The following is a 17,640-nucleotide window of genomic DNA, read 5'->3' as shown; positions in this document are numbered from 1 at the left end:
AGCCCTTGACTACCATTTCTGGACATTTGCTTGACAGTCGCAATTGTAATACCCTACTCATGTTACTACTATTATTATAGCAAAACAAGGAATTCAGGCAGCATGTCGTTCTGTAGAACGCAGCGACAACAAAAACATATATTACTCAAGAAACACCAACAATAATACAGCAAAAACACGACAGGAAAATCACTTTGCCTGGTGGACTGGTGGAGCACGCATGATCTAAAACAAACAACAATGGTATATACGCATGTGATCTAAAACAAACAACAACGATATATACCAAACACACGACGGGAAAATCACCTTGCCTGGTGGAGCAAGGCTAGCCTCTCCCAGCAAGGCAAGTCCAGCAGGGGTTCCTTTCCTAGCACAAGTCTGCTTAACGCGGCTTTCGATTGCTTAGGATCGACAGAGGAAGCATATCTCCATTAGCATGTCCATTTCACAACTGATGGACAGACAAAAGTAAGCACCGACGTTTCATTTCATGGAACGTAAGCAGAGTCCCAACTCCCAAGGAGCAAGACTTAATCTCTTCTCAAACACGCTAGAGAGATGTGTATCATTGTATTAAAAAGAAAAAGGTGTAGAACCCTTGCAAACACAAGCACACGCTGAACATTTAAAGATGTCACTCTTCTTTTAGTAAGGAATGTCACTGGTTAATAATACACTATATACATGAAGACAGCATAATGCAAATGTTAGTCACATGGTTCAGACCCACAGAATTGCTCCTAATTCTACCAGAGGATTCCACGGTGGCCACGCCAAGTGCATGAGCCTGTTGACCAAGCATGGTCCTCTGGCCTTAACCTGAACCTAGCAGTCTAGCGTTAGATGCAAAACTATGGAACTTGATACATATTTGCAAAGAAAGCAATCAGCGGCGAAGTTGTTGCCAACAGCACTCAAACAACTTTCACCCATGAACCCCCGCACATTGGGCAGGCATGGCTAAAACGACTGATCCACCAAGCCTCACGTTCATTTGTCTGATTTGGGGCACCAGGATGCGCAAATGCACAAGTTTGCCGTAAACATCGTATGCACTAGAAAGAAGAAACAGCAAATTTAGGCATCAAAGTATATCAGGAGAGTACCCAGGATAAAAAAGAAACTCGTCAAGGAACTATGAAGTATGAACCCAGACTTGACAGCAAAAGGTAAAGCAACCATAACCATACTCACCTTATACCATTCACCATCAAGACCTGTTCTCCACACAGCCGTGACAACATCCCTTCGAGATCCCATGACACCTAGATAACCTCCAAGACCTACAGATGTTTTCAGACCAAATGCCGCATCTCTTTCAGATAACCTACGCTTTCTTGGCCAAAGACTATGAATCCCAACGGAACTGCCAGCATCCTCCTCCATGTCAGACAAATGAGAGTTGATGGAACCACTAATTTTTAAACGAGGCATATTGACCAATGGACCAAAATCATCTGGTTCTGACCAGGGTCCACCAAACATGTTGCGTCTATGCCATTCTTCCGCAGGAGGTTGCAGTTCTAATTCTCGAAGTAGAAGACCAGCAGCATCAGCTCCTCGTGGACGAGGCATATTCTACAGTCACAGATATAGGAAATAATGAATATTGAAAATAGATGGGGACCTAGGCATCAAGGCGCGTACCCAGTGCAGAGAGCTCCTGCTCTGTGCGGGGTTAGGGAAGGGTGTTAGTGGCAAGCCTTACCCTCGCCTGTGCAATGCAAGGAGACCGCAACTCGAACCCGGGACCTTCCGGTCACATGCGGTAAGACTCTACCGCTTGCACAAAATGATGTGCCTAAGGCCCTGACAGTAGTGCATGTTTCCATAAAAAGATGGCTAATACAAAATAGATAACTTCTGCTAAGAGAACCCTAATCAACATTTAAAGGTGTCCGTCCAGAATTCGGTCCAAAACAGAAAGACTTGCAATATCTCTGAGTGGTGCACTTGAAAACCAACTTATACCCCTATAATTGATTGATGCTGGTAGCTCAAAAATGGCCACAAATAGTACAAAAATCAACTACTAAAAACTTCCATGAGAATTTGAATAGTACCTGCATATGGGGACCAAGAGATGCTTCTACTACCTCAGGGAGCACAGTGTAATTGCCGTCAATGTAGTGCAACCTTATGATAATGCTGTTGGAACCAACCTGAGAGGCAGGCAACGGATGCGGCAAGGTAGATGTCCTTCGACACAGGTCAACCAATATAAGAAAAAGGACCTTGACCTACAACAATGAAATAAATTACACAGATAATTAGATAATCTAGACAAAAAGAAGTCTTCCAAAGAATAGAAAGACAAATCTGTAAAGCATCCGGTAAATCACTAATAAGAGATCATAAAAAAAATTATGCAATCAAACCACTGTCCATGCTAGGCTGGATGAAATTTTAAACTGCTTAAATCAAGGGTCCAAAATGACCTACAGATGCAATTGCACTATATGATGGCTATATCGACATGTGTTCTCCCATAGCAACCAAGGCTAGACATTTCCAAAGAAATGCAGCAGCCAAAACATAGTTGTTTCCAAACTAGTCACTATGTTCAGGTCACAAAAGTTTTCCAGTGCATTTGGAACATCGTCAACTTCTTCACTAAAGAAAAGTTCAAATGCCAACGATCGATCCCAGTTCAATCACACTAACTGCCAAAGTTTCCTTTAGTATCACTCAATATTAAACAGTGTAAAAAAAAGGGATTTGTGCAGCTATTTAACTGATATATATACGATGTTGCTTATTTCAATTGAACAAACCCTAGGTTGTGACAAAAAATACTGTATTTTGCCAAGAATTTGATAATCACCTCATCTGAAGTATAACCTTGCCCAGCGTTGCCAGAACCTATTCTAACAGATTTGCCAATCGGATTTTCTTCAGGACCCTTTGCACCAAGAACAAATTGCCGACCACGCGTAGACTGGCCATCTTCTACTTTGGCAGCCCCTAGACCAGACCTTACTGTCGTACTGTTGTCCTCTGTCTTAGCATTCATCATGTGCTGTATTTTCTGGATAGCAGAATCTTGATTTTTTTGCAAATTTGCAAGTAACCTTGGCGATTGCCTTCTTCGGAAAAGAAGACAAAATAGCAGTAACTGACATAATCTATGAAGAAAATGGCAATCCCCAATAAGTCTAACAGCAGGTGTTCCAGGGAAAGTGCCCGTGTTAATGCTGATGGGCATAAATGATGACCTCGTGCTCATTGGATTTTGTGTTGCAGTGGCAGCACCATCAGAATTGTTACTAATCTTAGCAATTGCACCTTGGACCCACTCCTGCATTTGTGAGTTTCCTGTTGCAGATGTTGTTGACCCCCCTTGATTACCTGAAATTTGAAGGAGCGTCAAGATGCTAGCAGCACTAACTAAACAACACTTAAGCCTCAAATATGCAATGGAGAAAACATAAGATTGGGATGTACCTTTTTGTGCACAAACAAGAGAAAAACGCAAGATTTAGCAAGATAGCAGGCATAGCTAACCTTGATTATTTGATGGCGAAGGAGAACTGTTTGTTGGACTTGTAACCATGTTTCTAGAAGCACCTGTGGTAGAAGATGGTCCCACATGGCTAGCCAGAGTACGACAGAAACTCGCATAACGCCGCAAGCGTGTTATGAAATGTGATGCTAAATCAAGAACAGCATCAACGTAACCCTGCATTTGAATGCAAATAAAATAAGTTAGTTTCTAGTAACTGTCAAGAGCGTTAAACCCCTGACGAGCAGGACCGCGGCTACGGAGTTCGTAGCCGTCGTCCGTCTTCTCCGGTGAGGTTATACCCCTCTACCGCAGGCTTAGGTGAAGATAGATGAGAATGAAGATAATATTCTTGTTGCCCTCAATTGTCTTTGGAGATTACATATAAATAGCCAATCGGCCAACTAAACATGGAAAGCAACTAATCTTAACAACTAAGGAAATCAACTCCTATAATCAAGGCCAATCCTTAGCCACTTAGATCGGCCAGGCTGCTAGGCGCGCACGCGGCGGCCCTCCTGATGTCCCGGGCCCGCTGTCGGCGTGTATATGTGCGGCCCCACATGACATCTCTCCCCCCCTCGAGATCCAGCTCGTCCTCGAGCTGAAAATCCGGAAAGCGCTGGCGAAAGTCATCAAGATCTTCCCATGTTGCCGAAGAAGCCGGTTCACCCCGCCAATGCACCAAGAGCTGACGAACCCCACGGGCCAGGCGACTTTGCTCCACGCGATCTGGTACAGGGATGACAGCGCCGTGGTGTAGCTCCGGCAGCGGTGGCGGTGTGATGGGAGGAGTGCCAACGAACTTCTTGAGAGTGCCCACATGGAAGACGTCGTGAATACGGGCCTGTGGCGGCAGCGCAAGACGAACTGCGACGTCGTTGATGAGCTCGACGACCTGATAGGGCCCAAGATACCGCGCCTTGAGCTTTCCTGTGGTGGCTTGGGGCAGGGACGAAGCAGTACGCTGACGGAGTCGAAGCAATGCCCAGTCGCCCACTTGATAGTGAACCTCCCGATGGTTCTTGTCGTAGCTGCGCTTTTGAATGGCCTGGGCCTGCTCCAGGCGGTAGCGCACATCAGCTAGGAAGGCCTCGCGTTCTTCCATGTCGCGGGCGACGGCGGCGACCCGCGTCTCCCCCGGCTCGTATGAGCGGATCGTCGGGGGATTTCGGCCGTAGACCACCCGGAACGGCGTCTCCCGCAGCGAAGACTGGTATGCCGTGTTGTACACGTACTCGGCCCAAGGTAGCCACCGCAGCCACTGCCGGGGCCGGTCACCCGTGAAGCAGCGCAGGTACATGACAATGACACGGTTGGCAGCCTCTGTTTGCCCGTCGGACTGCGAATGGAAAGCCGACGTCATGTGCAGTTTAGTCCCCATGAGACGCATCAGCTCGCGCCAGAACGCCGACGTGAACACCGGGTCACGGTCGGACACCATCGACTGTGGTACGCCGTGGAGGCGCACGATGTCGGTGAAGAAGGCCTGTGCCACCGTCTCGGCAGTGTAGGGGTGCGCCAGTGCGATGAAGTGGCAGTACTTGCTGAATCGGTCGACGACGGAGAGAATCACTGATTTGCCGTTGACCCGTGGAAGAGCTTCGACGAAGTCGAGGGCGATGTCCGCCCACACCACGGACGGAACGGGCAGTGGCATGAGCAGTCCGGCCGGAAGCAGATGCTCCGACTTGTACCTCTGGCAAGTCACGCAGCCGCGCACAAAATCCTGCACGACACGCTTCATGTGCGGAAAATGGAAGTCTCGGCGGAGGCGGTGTATGGTCCGCTGGACCCCTTCATGCCCATCATTGTGGATGGCAGCGACGATCTCCTGTAAAAGTGGTGAGGCAGGTGGAATATAGATGCGGTCGCTGTAGAGGAGCAAGCCGTCCCGCACCGCCCAGGGCACCGTGCGCGTGCCGGCCTGTAACTCGGCGTGGATGGCGACCAGCGCCGGGTCAACGGCCTGAGCCTGTCGGAGGCGCGCGATGAAGTCGAACCGCGGGGCCGACACCGCACGAAGCTCACCGACGGTGTCCTCCTCGGTGTCGCGGCGAGAGAGAGCATCCGCGACGGTGTTGGAGGCGCCAGACTTGTACTCCACGGTGAAGTCGAAGCCGAGGAGTTTGCCCACCCAATGGTGCTGTGGTATGGTGGCTAGCCGTTGGTCGAGGAGATACTTGAGGCTGTAATGGTCGGTCTTGACGATGAATTGCCGCCCCCAGAGATATGGTCTCCAGTGTCGCACGGCAAGCACCAGGCCAATGAGCTCGCGCTCGTACGCCGCGAGCGACTGGTGTCGTGGCGCCACAGGCCTGCTGAAGAAGGCAATGGGATGGCCCTCCTGCAGGAGCACGGCCCCGAAGCCGTACGTCGAAGCGTCGCACTCCACGATGAATGGCTTGGCGAAGTCGGGTAACGTCAGCACCGGTGCGGACGTCACGGCGCCCTTGAGCGTGTTGAAGGCCGCTGCGGCCTCCGTGGTCCACGCAAACCCCTCCTTCTTCAAGAGCGCGGTGAGGGGGGCTGCGATGGTCCCGTAGTTCTGCACGAACTTCCTGTAGTAACCTGCCAAGCCGAGGAAGCCTCGTACCGCTCGAGCTGATCGCGGCGTGGGCCAGTCGTGGATGGCCTGGACCTTCGACGGATCCATGGCGACGCCGGCCGCGGAGATGACGTGGCCCAAGTATGCAACCGATGGTGCGCCAAAGGAGCATTTGGACCGCTTAACGAAGAGGTGATGGCGCGCCAGCTCGGAGAGGACGACGCGAAGGTGTCGAAGGTGATCTGCCCAAGTCTCGCTGTATATCAAAATGTCATCAAAGAAAACAAGTACAAAACGTCTCAGGAACGATCGGAGGACATCGTTCATGAGAGACTGGAAAGTCGCCGGCGCGTTGCATAGGCCAAAAGGCATGACGAGGAACTCGTAGAGGCCGTCATGTGTGCGGAACGCCGTCTTGTGCACATCCTCCTGCCGCATGCGCACCTGGTGATAGCCAGACCGTAGGTCTAGCTTTGTGAAGAAGCGGGAGCCGTGGAGCTCGTCGAGCAGCTCGTCCACGACCGGGATGGGAAACGCGTCCTTGATGGTGAGCGCGTTCAAGGCCCTGTAGTCGACGCAGAAACGCCATGATCCGTCCGGCTTCTTGACAAGTAGAACCGGTGAAGAGAACGCCGAGTCGCTGCGTCGTATGATGCCCTGTGCCAGCATCTCAGCGCATTGCCGTTCGAGCTCATCCTTGTGGGCCGCCGGGTATCGATAGGGCCGTACAGCCACCGGTGGCGCTCCTGGCTTGAGTGTGATGGCGTGCTCGCGGTGCCGGACTGGTGGCAGGCCGGAAGGCTCGGCGAAGACGCCCTCGAAGCGCGTCAGCAACTCCTCCAGCAATGGTGCGGAGGCCGAGACGGTGGAAGGGCCGTGCGCGCCGGGGGCTGGCACGCCCGCCCAGCACACGGTGCGTCCCTCGTGCTGGAACGAGACGGTGCCGGCGGCGAGGTCCCACACCAACTGGCCTAGAGTAGCCATCCAGTGAGTCCCGAGGACGATGTCGTAGCCTGCAAGCGGCATGACAAACAGATCGACGGTGAAGCTGAGGTCGTCGATGGCGAGTGGTGCGCTGCGCAGGACGCCCGGACATGGAACCTTCTCTCCATTGGCGACCGTGGCTGTTAAGCGAGGTCGCGGCTGGATTGGTAGCCCTGTCCGCTGTGCGGCTTCCTCTCCAATGAAGCTATGAGTAGACCCCGTGTCCAGGAGAGCGATGAGGGACGTCGCACCCACTGACACGCGGACCTGCATGGTCTTGCTGACAGGCAAACCTGCCACAGCGTGGAGGGAGAAGACAGGTGCCTCTGGGTCGCCGGTCGCGGCTTGGACCGCGTCCCCATCTCCTGGGGCGTCTTCAATCTCCACGCCATCCAGGAAGAAAAGACGCCTGCAAAATCTGTTGTGCCCGCGCGAATACTTCTCATTGCAGTTGAAGCACAGACCTTTACGGCGCCGTTCTGCCATCTCCTCTGGTGTAAGGCGGCCCTGCTTGCTTTCCCCACGGCCCTGTTGGCCGGCCGCCGGGGGCGCAGGGAGCGGCAGCAGTGGCGGGGCCGCAGGTAGGGCGAGCCGTGGCGCAGGCGAGGCAGGGGTGATGCGCGGAGGAGGTCGCGGTGGGAGAGGCGCCTGACGATCAGCCTCCATCAGCTCGACCTGGCGTGCTAAGCTCATGGCCGCAGCGAGCGTCGCCGGATTGTGGATGCGGACGGCATGGCTGAGGGGTGGCAGTAGGCCGCCGGTGAAGAGTTGGACGCGTTGCGCTTCCTCAAGGCGGCCTGCACGTGGTAGGAGAGCCTGGAAGCGGTTGGTATACTCTTCCACCGTGCCGGTGCGGCGACACTCGGTGAGCTCGAACAATGGGGCGGAGCGGAGGGGAGGCCCAAACCGAAGGTTCAGGAGGTCTTTGAACCGCCCCCATGTGGGCGTGCCCTCATCCTCCTGGAGTTGATCGTACCACAGCTGCGCGGCGTCGACCAGGTGGTAGGCCGCGTGCCCCACGCGTTCCTCCGCCATGGTGCGGTGTTGGCGAAAGTAGGCGTCGCATTTGTTGAGGAAGAGCAGCGGATCCGTCGTACCATCGAAGCGGGGAAAGTCCCACTTCTTGTGCTTGGGGTGGAAGTCTTGGTCGCGCGAGTCGCCTCCGCTGATGGTGGACGATCCGGGCTTATACTTGATGGCCGCCATATCGGACTTCAGGGTCTTCATCTCCGCGTTCATGGACTTCAGCATCTCCATGACCTCGGCTAGGGTTGGTTCGGCCATTGTGGCTGGGTGTGGCGCGGAGGCAGTGGACGAGGTCGGTGATGGCGGCGGGCTAGGGTTGGAAGCGGCGGCTGTGGGCGGCTGGGTGGAGCAGGTGGGCGAGGATCGGCGTGACCTGGAGAGTGATACCAGGTTGTCAAGAGCGTTAAACCCCTGACGAGCAGGACCGCGGCTACGGAGTTCGTAGCCGTCGTCCGTCTTCTCCGGTGAGGTTATACCCCTCTACCGCAGGCTTAGGTGAAGATAGATGAGAATGAAGATAATATTCTTGTTGCCCTCAATTGTCTTTGGAGATTACATATAAATAGCCAATCGGCCAACTAAACATGGAAAGCAACTAATCTTAACAACTAAGGAAATCAACTCCTATAATCAAGGCCAATCCTTAGCCACTTAGATCGGCCAGGCTGCTAGGCGCGCACGCGGCGGCCCTCCTGATGTCCCGGGCCCGCTGTCGGCGTGTATATGTGCGGCCCCACATGACAGTAACATGGAGAATCCCTATGCAGATAACCTGTGCTGAAATTTGCACAATACTGAACATTAAAAGACTATAATACACCAGTTTTGGCAAAGCATTACAGGCATTGAACATGAGTTCACCAACATAACTAAAGCAATGTTTACATGGAAGTGATCTAGCATACCAATATACTGCTCACTACTTTATAAAAAAAAAAACGGCTCAGTAGCAAGTCTTCAAAGAATAAAGTCAGTAAAAAAAGAAATGGACATTAGATAGCTGAATTTAAGTTCCATGGCTATGAAATAGAAACAACTTGCATAAAGGAGACAGCTCGACCTGGATGCTTAGAAGTAGAGCTGGCTCAACAGTCATTTTGTCAGGTTCGATGCTGGATAACATATCACTAGAAGCTTGCCAGGGCTCAGGTAGCAGAGTTGATGGATTTGTAAGGGCAGACTCGATTCCTTTGCCTAGCATATCCAGAAGTAATCTTGCTTGCATGTCCAACACAAGTGCACGTACATCTTGGGCATTTGTTCCTTCCAACAACCTACACTTTATCCTATCAAGGTTCTGCATGTACATCAATTAATCATTAGAGGAAGAAAGGTAGCTCAATAAGTCCTCAAACATTGAAGCCAAAAGGTATAAAATATCACCCAAAATTCCAACTTGATATTAACTCACAAATTAAACCCAAAATATCATATGAATCAGCTGTCCGGCCAGTCAATTAATTTAGAGACAACTGCTGAGATGCCAATGATTTTCAACCCAATGGCAAGCTGCCACTGGAAAAGTTTCTAGCAGCATTTTGCAGTTAAAATTTAAAAAAGAAACTATGGCACTGTTGTAGATGCCCATTAAAATGTGCAATTTACATATCCCTGTGGCAGCAGAACAACATTAACAGGAGTTCTATATTTCAAGAGAACAGTATATTGATCTGTGTTATGCTATAATTCACTTTAAAATCCAAAGTTATGCCAGTGGATAGACATGAATATATATTTGTTTATAGCAATATCAAAATGAACCATATTCACTGAAAGAGTATAAACACCCACATGAAAAAGGGGGAAAAACATCTACACTGATAGTCTAATACCAGTGGGACCAAGATATGGTTTTGCAAGCTTATTAGTTACAGATAATTAATAGTGATGCATACAAAATATAATCATATTTTTTTGCTATAAAAAGACTCATAGTGGGTACAAATCTTTTAATAGTTGCTAAATATAAATATTATAATAAGATTTATGCCACTATCTCAGAGTAGGAAATAGAGGAAAAAAGAAATAGCAGGGCATGCAACAATGCAGTCTAATGTGTTATATGGCTAGTTGATATGGAAACAAGCAAAAGAGAAAGTGGTCCATGTGCATGAAAGGAAGAAGCCAAGGAAACAGTATGTATATCTAAATCTATATAAATTTATTCAAACTCAACTGTTTGACTTATAGTACGACCACTGTGGTAAATGATGAGTTGACTGTGGTTAAGACAGTGTACATGCAACATAGCTATTCAAGTGTAAAAATGTAAAAAAAAAGGGCGTACCCAGTGCAGAGAGCTCCCGCTCTGTGCGGGGTCTGGGGAAGGGTGTCAGTGGCAAGCCTTACCCTCGCCTGTGCAATGCGAGGAGACCGCGACTCGAACCCGGGACCTTCCGGTCACAGGCGGTAAGAACCGCTTGCACCAGGCCCGCCCTTCAAGTGTAAAAATGTAAAAAGATAAAAATAATATATAAACAATCGGAGACCACTTTAAACTAGTGGTCTAGTGTAGTTCACCAAAAGCAACACTTACAGGACAGTGCTGCTGCCTCTGTTGCATAGTCGGAAGAGAATGGAAGTCCGCATCCAGAAAAGCTATCACGCTGTTAAGTGAAACTGGAAGAAACAAGTACATTAGTTTTCCATAGACAATTATACAGATTAAAAACACATTCTATTTGCTAAGAAAATAGCATCACATATGGAAATAAACTAACAAAGTACAAAGGAATACAGTTTGTAGGAATATTTTTTTCTAGAACGACGCAGGACAGCTGTGTGTCATCATTTCATTAAGAAGAGAGAAAAACTGCATAGGAGAGGCATGCGCCTAATCCTGGTACAAGGGAGAGACCAAAATCCACTCGCAAACACCCCCAACACAAACACGTTTATGAGAAAGAATCAATTGCGCCACAGTCAAAATGGAAAAACTACTACTACCTAAACAACCACACAAAGCTTTAGGAACCAGGGGTGAGCGAGTGAAGGAATATAAAGGGAAATTCAATATATGCCAAATACAGAATTTACCAGTTCAATACTTCAATGTTATCTCATGGAAACAATACAGGACAAAAAAATAAGCACAACCAAATATTTATTCCACTAAGAAATGATGTCTTCATTAGAACTGTCAAATACTAGGTCACTTTTTAATCTCCATAGAGTATAAACCCCCAAATGTGCTTGTAGATGAACTGTTGCACATGAGAATCAACTTTATTACTATAGCTCAGCCTCCAACACGCAAAACACAGGAAAATTAAAACCAATTGGATAGCATAGACTACACACTAAAGCATATCATTGTCAGCAATTCCCTTACCTATACCATCTTCGGCAGCACTCTGTGTACAACCGACAGCATCCCACCAATCAACTCCAGCCAATAGACTCCACCAAAATCTGCCAGAAATATACATTATCAATGAAATATAGGAACAACAAAGCCTTTGGCCTCAATCAAGTTGGGTTACGGTAGACATGAACCCCCAACAAGAGATACAAAATTATCTAATTATCACAAAGATACAAAATCACACTCCCTCATATCATATATAAATATATGAGGTTTAGGACAACGTAATCATTTGGTGTACTAATTAGGAATCAGTGTCTATAAATTTGGTAACATACCTATCTGCTATTGCACGCTCCCATGCTGCTGAGCTGATCTTTGTTTGCGTGCTAAAAATTGCAGGAGGAAGAACACGTATTATCTTCAGTATAGTTCGATCTTTGAGCGTGTCATGCCAAACTGATGCCAAGCAGCAACTGCTTGACGAAAAGGCTGGTGGAGCAATAGCAGAGCCAACGTTGACATGGTAGCTGTCAACCTGATCAAAATTTGGACCTGAGAAAATATGCACTCCTCCACGGAGGAAAGCAACGGCAACTTCACCACCATGAGCAGAATAAACTATTTGAGCCAGTTGTCTAACATCATTTGGAAGATCATAAGGGTCAAAGCTGAGTCTGTTTGCTCTGTCAACACTGCACTCAGAGGAGCTCCGTTCATCTGATGTTGTTGGCATCGGAACATATGTTTGAGGATTTTTAAGGTCCTCTGTTGGTGGAATGCTTTTATTAACTCTAGTAGACCAAACAGTTTGCATGGGAGGCTGCCCACCTAAGCTAGTAGGGCTTCCAAATATTGGATGAAGAACAACAGGTTGACGCGAAGATTCCCAGCATTGCACCCTCCATCCAGTGATAGAAGGTCCTTCATCAGGATCATAAGGAGACATGTACTGCCCTGCAAGAAGTAATATAAAGATCATCAAAATGTAAATAAACAGCAGCTATCACAACTGATGCACAAAAAGTTAGTAAAAAGAATGTAAATTGAACAGTTGCTGATTGAGAACTCATGTTCTAGAATATGGCACAGATTGTAAGAATTAAGAAACATGGCAGTTAGAATAAAAGCTGAGCACATGTGTACTGAGATCCATCTCTCATCTAATTCCAATTCAAGACATATACAGTTAAATTTAGTAAGAGTTGTTTTCATGCACACAAGTGTGTGCATGTGCGTTCTTTTTTTTCTTTTTGGCGGGGAGAAGAATGGTGGACCTTTGGAGGTACATAGTATGTGACCATGAAGTGTAGGAGAACACTAATGATATTACATTCATGTCATGTTTCAGAAAAAAATGGATTATTACTGTGACTTGAGATACAAAAATATATCGCACCAGAACTAGGTCATCTCCTGAATGGAGTTGTATTCTCACCTTCAACTATTACAACTGTAATGACTGATCCTCCACGAGTCGGATCAAAAGCAACTGAAGTGACCCCAGACCCCCAGGTCGTGGTAGTAGCTGACTGTGCAGCTGCTTCTGGACTGACATAAGCTGAAAAATTAGAAACTGGACAACAATGGATTGATGCAGCCTCAGTAGTCTCATTGTCTAACAGCTTTTTTGTTTGTGCACCCTCAGAAACAAGATAATCTTGCAAAGAAAATAGGTAGGCCGCTAGCGGAGCAAAACCAGGCCATGAAGGGGGATTCAGAGACGGAGGAACAGAACTTGTTGCATTTATCTTCGCAGTTGCCTGAATACCATTTCCATGACCTGGCATCACTTCCCAAACAACTACAGTGGATGGATTAACAAGGGGTACCCCAGCAACATGTAAAGCTCCAGATTCTGTTACAATAGCATCAGCAGCCATTATGCCACTGGGTCCTGCTCCAAGAAGCCCTTTGCTAGTAGAAAACCATCTAGGATGTGCTGAGTTTTGAGAAGGCCACTGTGACCAATGAAGCTGAACAGAACCTGATGAAAAAACTGAACAAACACATAGAATACTTGGCCATCCCACTGCAACAAGAAGCTTAGGTCAGATTTTCAGGAGTAAATTATATGTGCAAAACCTGCCAAGAAAATCTATTCCATAAGACTTTGGTTCACTAACCTGAACTCTGAGGCTGTTGGGTGAGGAATTTTTCCTCAAAGGTCTTCAGGTTTGAACTAGTGGAGTTTGTAGGAAGCCATCTATACTGCAGGACCAATAAGAACAACAAATTTAGCAGCAGTTAAAGGCTTATAGCTTGGTATCTCTTATTCTTCTATCTAAAATCCAATTCTTTTCAGGACAATAAGGCCTCATACAGACCCGATACTGTACTCCTATTTTTCCTTTAGTTTCGTATTTGATGCTTCAAGGCTGAATACCTTTTTAATTGATGTTAATAAAGAATTCTGAGATATATTCTATCTTCCTGATGCACCCCCCCCCCCCCCCCCCCCTCCTCCACTTAGTATATGCAACCCTGTCCCTTTCCACAAAGAACTTGTCAACTATCCTATCAAAAACAAAAAAAAACTTGTCAACTATAAGTCTATAACCAAGGCATGTGTATATGGCTGATGGCATATCTAGGTAGTAGCACTTTTCAATAAAGGATGACCGAAATGCCCTTGAAAAGTATTTACCTGTACATAGACTAGGGTGTAAGAACAGCAATCTGGATCTTAACAAAAAACTACAATTAATTTGAATATTGCGTTTGACAAATATAAAATGATTCTGAGCACTGTTATGGTGCTCAAGAAATCTGATCTGCGAAAACTGAAAACAGGGTCATTCAGCAGCATTGTTGAATTAACCATAATGGGGCATGTTAAATAGTCTACCCCAACTTGTTTGGGACCACTACTAGAGAACAGACTTTAGAACGATGTCCCAATTTGGCATTAGCCTCGGCATTTTTTGCCCCCGGGACTAAAGGTTCCTTTAGTCCCGGTTGGTAATACCAACCGGGACTAAAGGTTTCTTTACTCCCGGTTGGAGCCACCAACCGGGACTAAAAGTCCTCCAACCTTTAGTCCCGGTTGGTAATACCAACCGGGACTAAAGATAGACCCTTTAGTCCCGGTTGGTAACACCAACCCGGACTAAAGGACCCTTTAGTCCCGGTTGGTAACACCAACCGGGACTAAAGGTCCCCCGATGGGTTAGTTCAAAAGGAAAGCATCCCATCTATTGTTAGATGTGTTGTGTAGGTGGGGTGGTAAGCTCCGCGCGAGGCAGTGCATAAGGTCTTGGGTTCGAATCTCACAGGGCGCAGCGGTGGGAGGCATTATTTTTTTTTAAAGCTGGAAGGATCTTTAGTCCCGGTTGTGGCAAACCGGGACTAAAGAACACCACCTTTAGTCCCGGAACGCTAGTCCCGGTTGGGAAACCGGGACTAAAACCAGTTCCCAACCGGGACTAGATGTCAGTTCTGTAGTAGTGGACTTAAAGGCTTTGTTGTTGTTGTTGTTGTTGTGGGCATGTTAAATAGTGAAGGTAAACAGCATGGAGTATTATGTGCGTTACCAACGTACCGGAGAAATTCCTGACAACCACTTGGTCACCACAGAAAGATCTTGACGCCATTCATGCTCACACTGCCACGAGCTTGCATCACGTACAAGATTTACAGGACCCTTCACCACAGAATAAAGTGATTAGTATGAAAATATTTGATAACATCAAATATAAAACTTTGTTTCAGCAGCTATCAGAGAAACGCGTGTTCTTATTGAACTGCAAAGTTAACTCTAAAAAGAAATGATGCATCCATCTCAAGGGAATAACTTACCTTTGTTGGCTGTGTCCATATAGTGATCCGCCCATGAAAATTTGCCACTAGCAATGCACGAGGGCAGGACCGAGGAGACCATTCAATGAACTGAACAAAGTCACGTGGAGAATCTGTTCAATTGACAATACCATTACAGTGAAATATGCTGAGAGCACATCATTTTTATAAAAATGAATAGATATATTTATTTCAGATGAGCAGACAACAGAGTATCAAACTTGATCTGCATCTGCTTGTACACAGTCATAAGCTGAGTACAATTACACCACTAAAATACAACTGGGATTGAAAATTGAGGCATGCGTGTCTAGCAAAGAATAACATGCAAGTAAACCATAGTTAAGAATATTTTGTGTAGCAGATAAAAAGGCATGTACCTGCTTTCACATTGAATACAGAGCATTCTGTTGGTCTCTCTGGATTCAGGATATGTATAGGAATCCAAAATGGAGGACTTGAATTGGAGCTGGAGAAATAATTTAAATTATTTTATGCCAAAGAATATTTCATACAAAAAACTGTGAATAAAAAAAATGCCACTAAGAGGGTGAATACTCAAGCATTCTTTGCTGAGGGTCTCCATTTTACTACTCCCAGTCTTAATGTTTTGATTTTTTTATGTTACCAATCTATACTTTCCTATCTTTTGTCATCTGTTGTACGAGTATTGTAGCACCTGCTCCCAGAGTCCTCAGACACCCCTTATAAATTACTTGTATAGTTTACTCTACCTATACATGAGTTATAATTTTACCAGTAGGACTATGTCCTAATGTTTCTGCTCAACTTAAGAAACATCACTTTTCTACCACAAGCTCCACTACATAAGACAGACCTCATAGTTTAAACATTTTAAATGATATACATATGCAAGGCAATCAAGGCACAGAACATATCTGAGAAAGAAGTTGAATGGACTCTAACCTTGGAATACGTGCACAAGTCTCTGATGCGCAAGCAATTGCATTCAGTTTCCCACACCAAGCAACTGCACTGTAGTGAAGAGCCCCATCAAAGCAAAAGGTCACCAACTAGTTTCCAGGTAATATTAGGATAAAAATAACTAGCTAGCCTAGCTACATACCAGATAAATGCAGTTACAGAAACAAGAAACCAGAAAACCAAGAAATAATGAACAAACTCAAAAGGATTTGGATCTAACCATCCCCCCTACCACCACAATTCTCCCCCTGCCCAAACAGGTCTTCAAATTGTAAGCTACGGAAGGCAGTACAGTTTCACAAAATGAACACACTGAAGTTATTAGATAATAATATACGGCCACAGGAGCCCCTCCAAAAAAGTTTTACAACGTTCTAGATCAAGGAGAAATAATGCAATCGCAGCCGCATACACACTCTCTTCATAATGACTCAGAAGTCGGTGATTCCACTATTCCATGCACCCCTCGCCAAAATTTTAACGTAATTGGCATCCAACACTGATCCCAGGAGCTGAGTTCAAAACAAACACTCGATTTTGGCATAAACAAAGGATATGGAGACGGAAGCACAGGGATGCTCAGCCACGCGCACCTGAAGTTTCTGCAGAGCTCGGGCACGCGCATCTTGTGCCGGAGGCTCGCGGGCGACTGCTTGAGCCGAATCCGGAACACGGTAGCCGGCGAGGCCTGCTGCGCTCCTCCACCCGCCCCAGCGCCTCCTCCTCCTCCTCCTCCCACCGAGACGCCCACCTCCGCATCCCCCGCGCCAGAGCCGCCATCCACTTCCATAGCCTCGGCCGCAACACCGGCTGCTATTCCTGCCTCCGCAGCCTCGGCGCCTCCCCCATCCGCCGCCGCTGCCTCCTCCTGGCCGCCCCCCTGCTGCTGCTGCTGCTGTGGCGGCGGCGGCTGGTCCTTGGGTGATGAGGCGGTCCCGTTCGCGGTGGGGATCGGAGTGGGGACGGGGACGGGGCTAGGGTTCGGAGGGGCGGAAGAGGTCATAGGGACGGAGAGGGACGGGGGCCGGGGGCAAGAAAAGGAGAAGGGAGGGAGGGCGCAGGTGCTTAGGTCACTTGAAGCGACCGGCCGTCGCTGTCGCGGGGAAGCGAGGGGAGATGCGGGAGGAGTTCCTGAGTTCCTGTGCGGCGGCGTCGCTATCAAGTGGGTGGAAGTGAAGGGAGGTGGTGGATGCGGCCGTGGAAAGGGGACGCGCGGACGAGTGGAGGGGGGCGAAGACGGGGCCGACGATGGTTTTTGCCATTTGGACGATGACCGTGGGTTTTCGCACTTGGACGATGCTCGCGCAGTCGAGCTAAGAATGTGGCACTAGCTGGCGCTAGCCTCACCTTGCCCAGCAATGCAAGCAAGCAATTCTGGGCACTTCAGGTCCTCTGGATAGTCTTTGGCTTGCCTTACTCGCACAGAAATCAAGATAGAACTGGTGTTTGGTTTCCTGCGTGTTGCTTTTAGTAGAGAGGGTTTCAGCTCGCGTCGGCCGGCAAGGCAAGGCTCGCTCGCACAAGCTAGGC

General features: G+C 47.8%; 1 protein-coding gene across 3 annotated transcripts; it reads right to left on the bottom strand.

Moving 5' to 3' along the window:
- Positions 1-621: 621 nt before the first annotated feature.
- On the bottom strand, positions 622-17,318 carry LOC136533707 (mediator of RNA polymerase II transcription subunit 16-like). Of its 3 annotated transcripts, XM_066526271.1 has the most exons (16): positions 16,704-17,318; positions 16,093-16,161; positions 15,546-15,634; positions 15,166-15,278; positions 14,909-15,010; positions 13,494-13,578; positions 12,806-13,399; positions 11,706-12,324; positions 11,395-11,474; positions 10,600-10,682; positions 9,124-9,360; positions 3,508-3,682; positions 2,828-3,351; positions 2,067-2,243; positions 1,198-1,581; positions 622-1,058 (listed from the first exon to the last, which is right to left on the bottom strand). In XM_066526271.1, the coding sequence occupies exons 1-16, from the start codon at positions 17,111-17,113 to the stop codon at positions 918-920; spliced, it is 3,882 nt and encodes a 1,293-aa protein (XP_066382368.1). In that variant the 5' UTR covers positions 17,114-17,318; the 3' UTR covers positions 622-917. The 3 variants fall into 3 exon arrangements, with proteins under 3 accessions (XP_066382368.1, XP_066382424.1, XP_066382463.1); XM_066526327.1 differs by lacking the exon at positions 15,546-15,634 and having other exon boundaries at positions 16,704-16,843; XM_066526366.1 differs by lacking the exons at positions 15,546-15,634; positions 16,093-16,161; positions 16,704-17,318 and having other exon boundaries at positions 14,901-15,010; positions 15,166-15,255.
- Between the last annotated feature and the right edge of the window lie 322 nt (positions 17,319-17,640).

This window comes from Miscanthus floridulus, chromosome 1, assembly GCF_019320115.1.
Source record: "Miscanthus floridulus cultivar M001 chromosome 1, ASM1932011v1, whole genome shotgun sequence".
Taxonomy (NCBI): domain Eukaryota; kingdom Viridiplantae; phylum Streptophyta; class Magnoliopsida; order Poales; family Poaceae; genus Miscanthus; species Miscanthus floridulus.
This window is presented reverse-complemented; position numbering and strand designations above follow the sequence as displayed.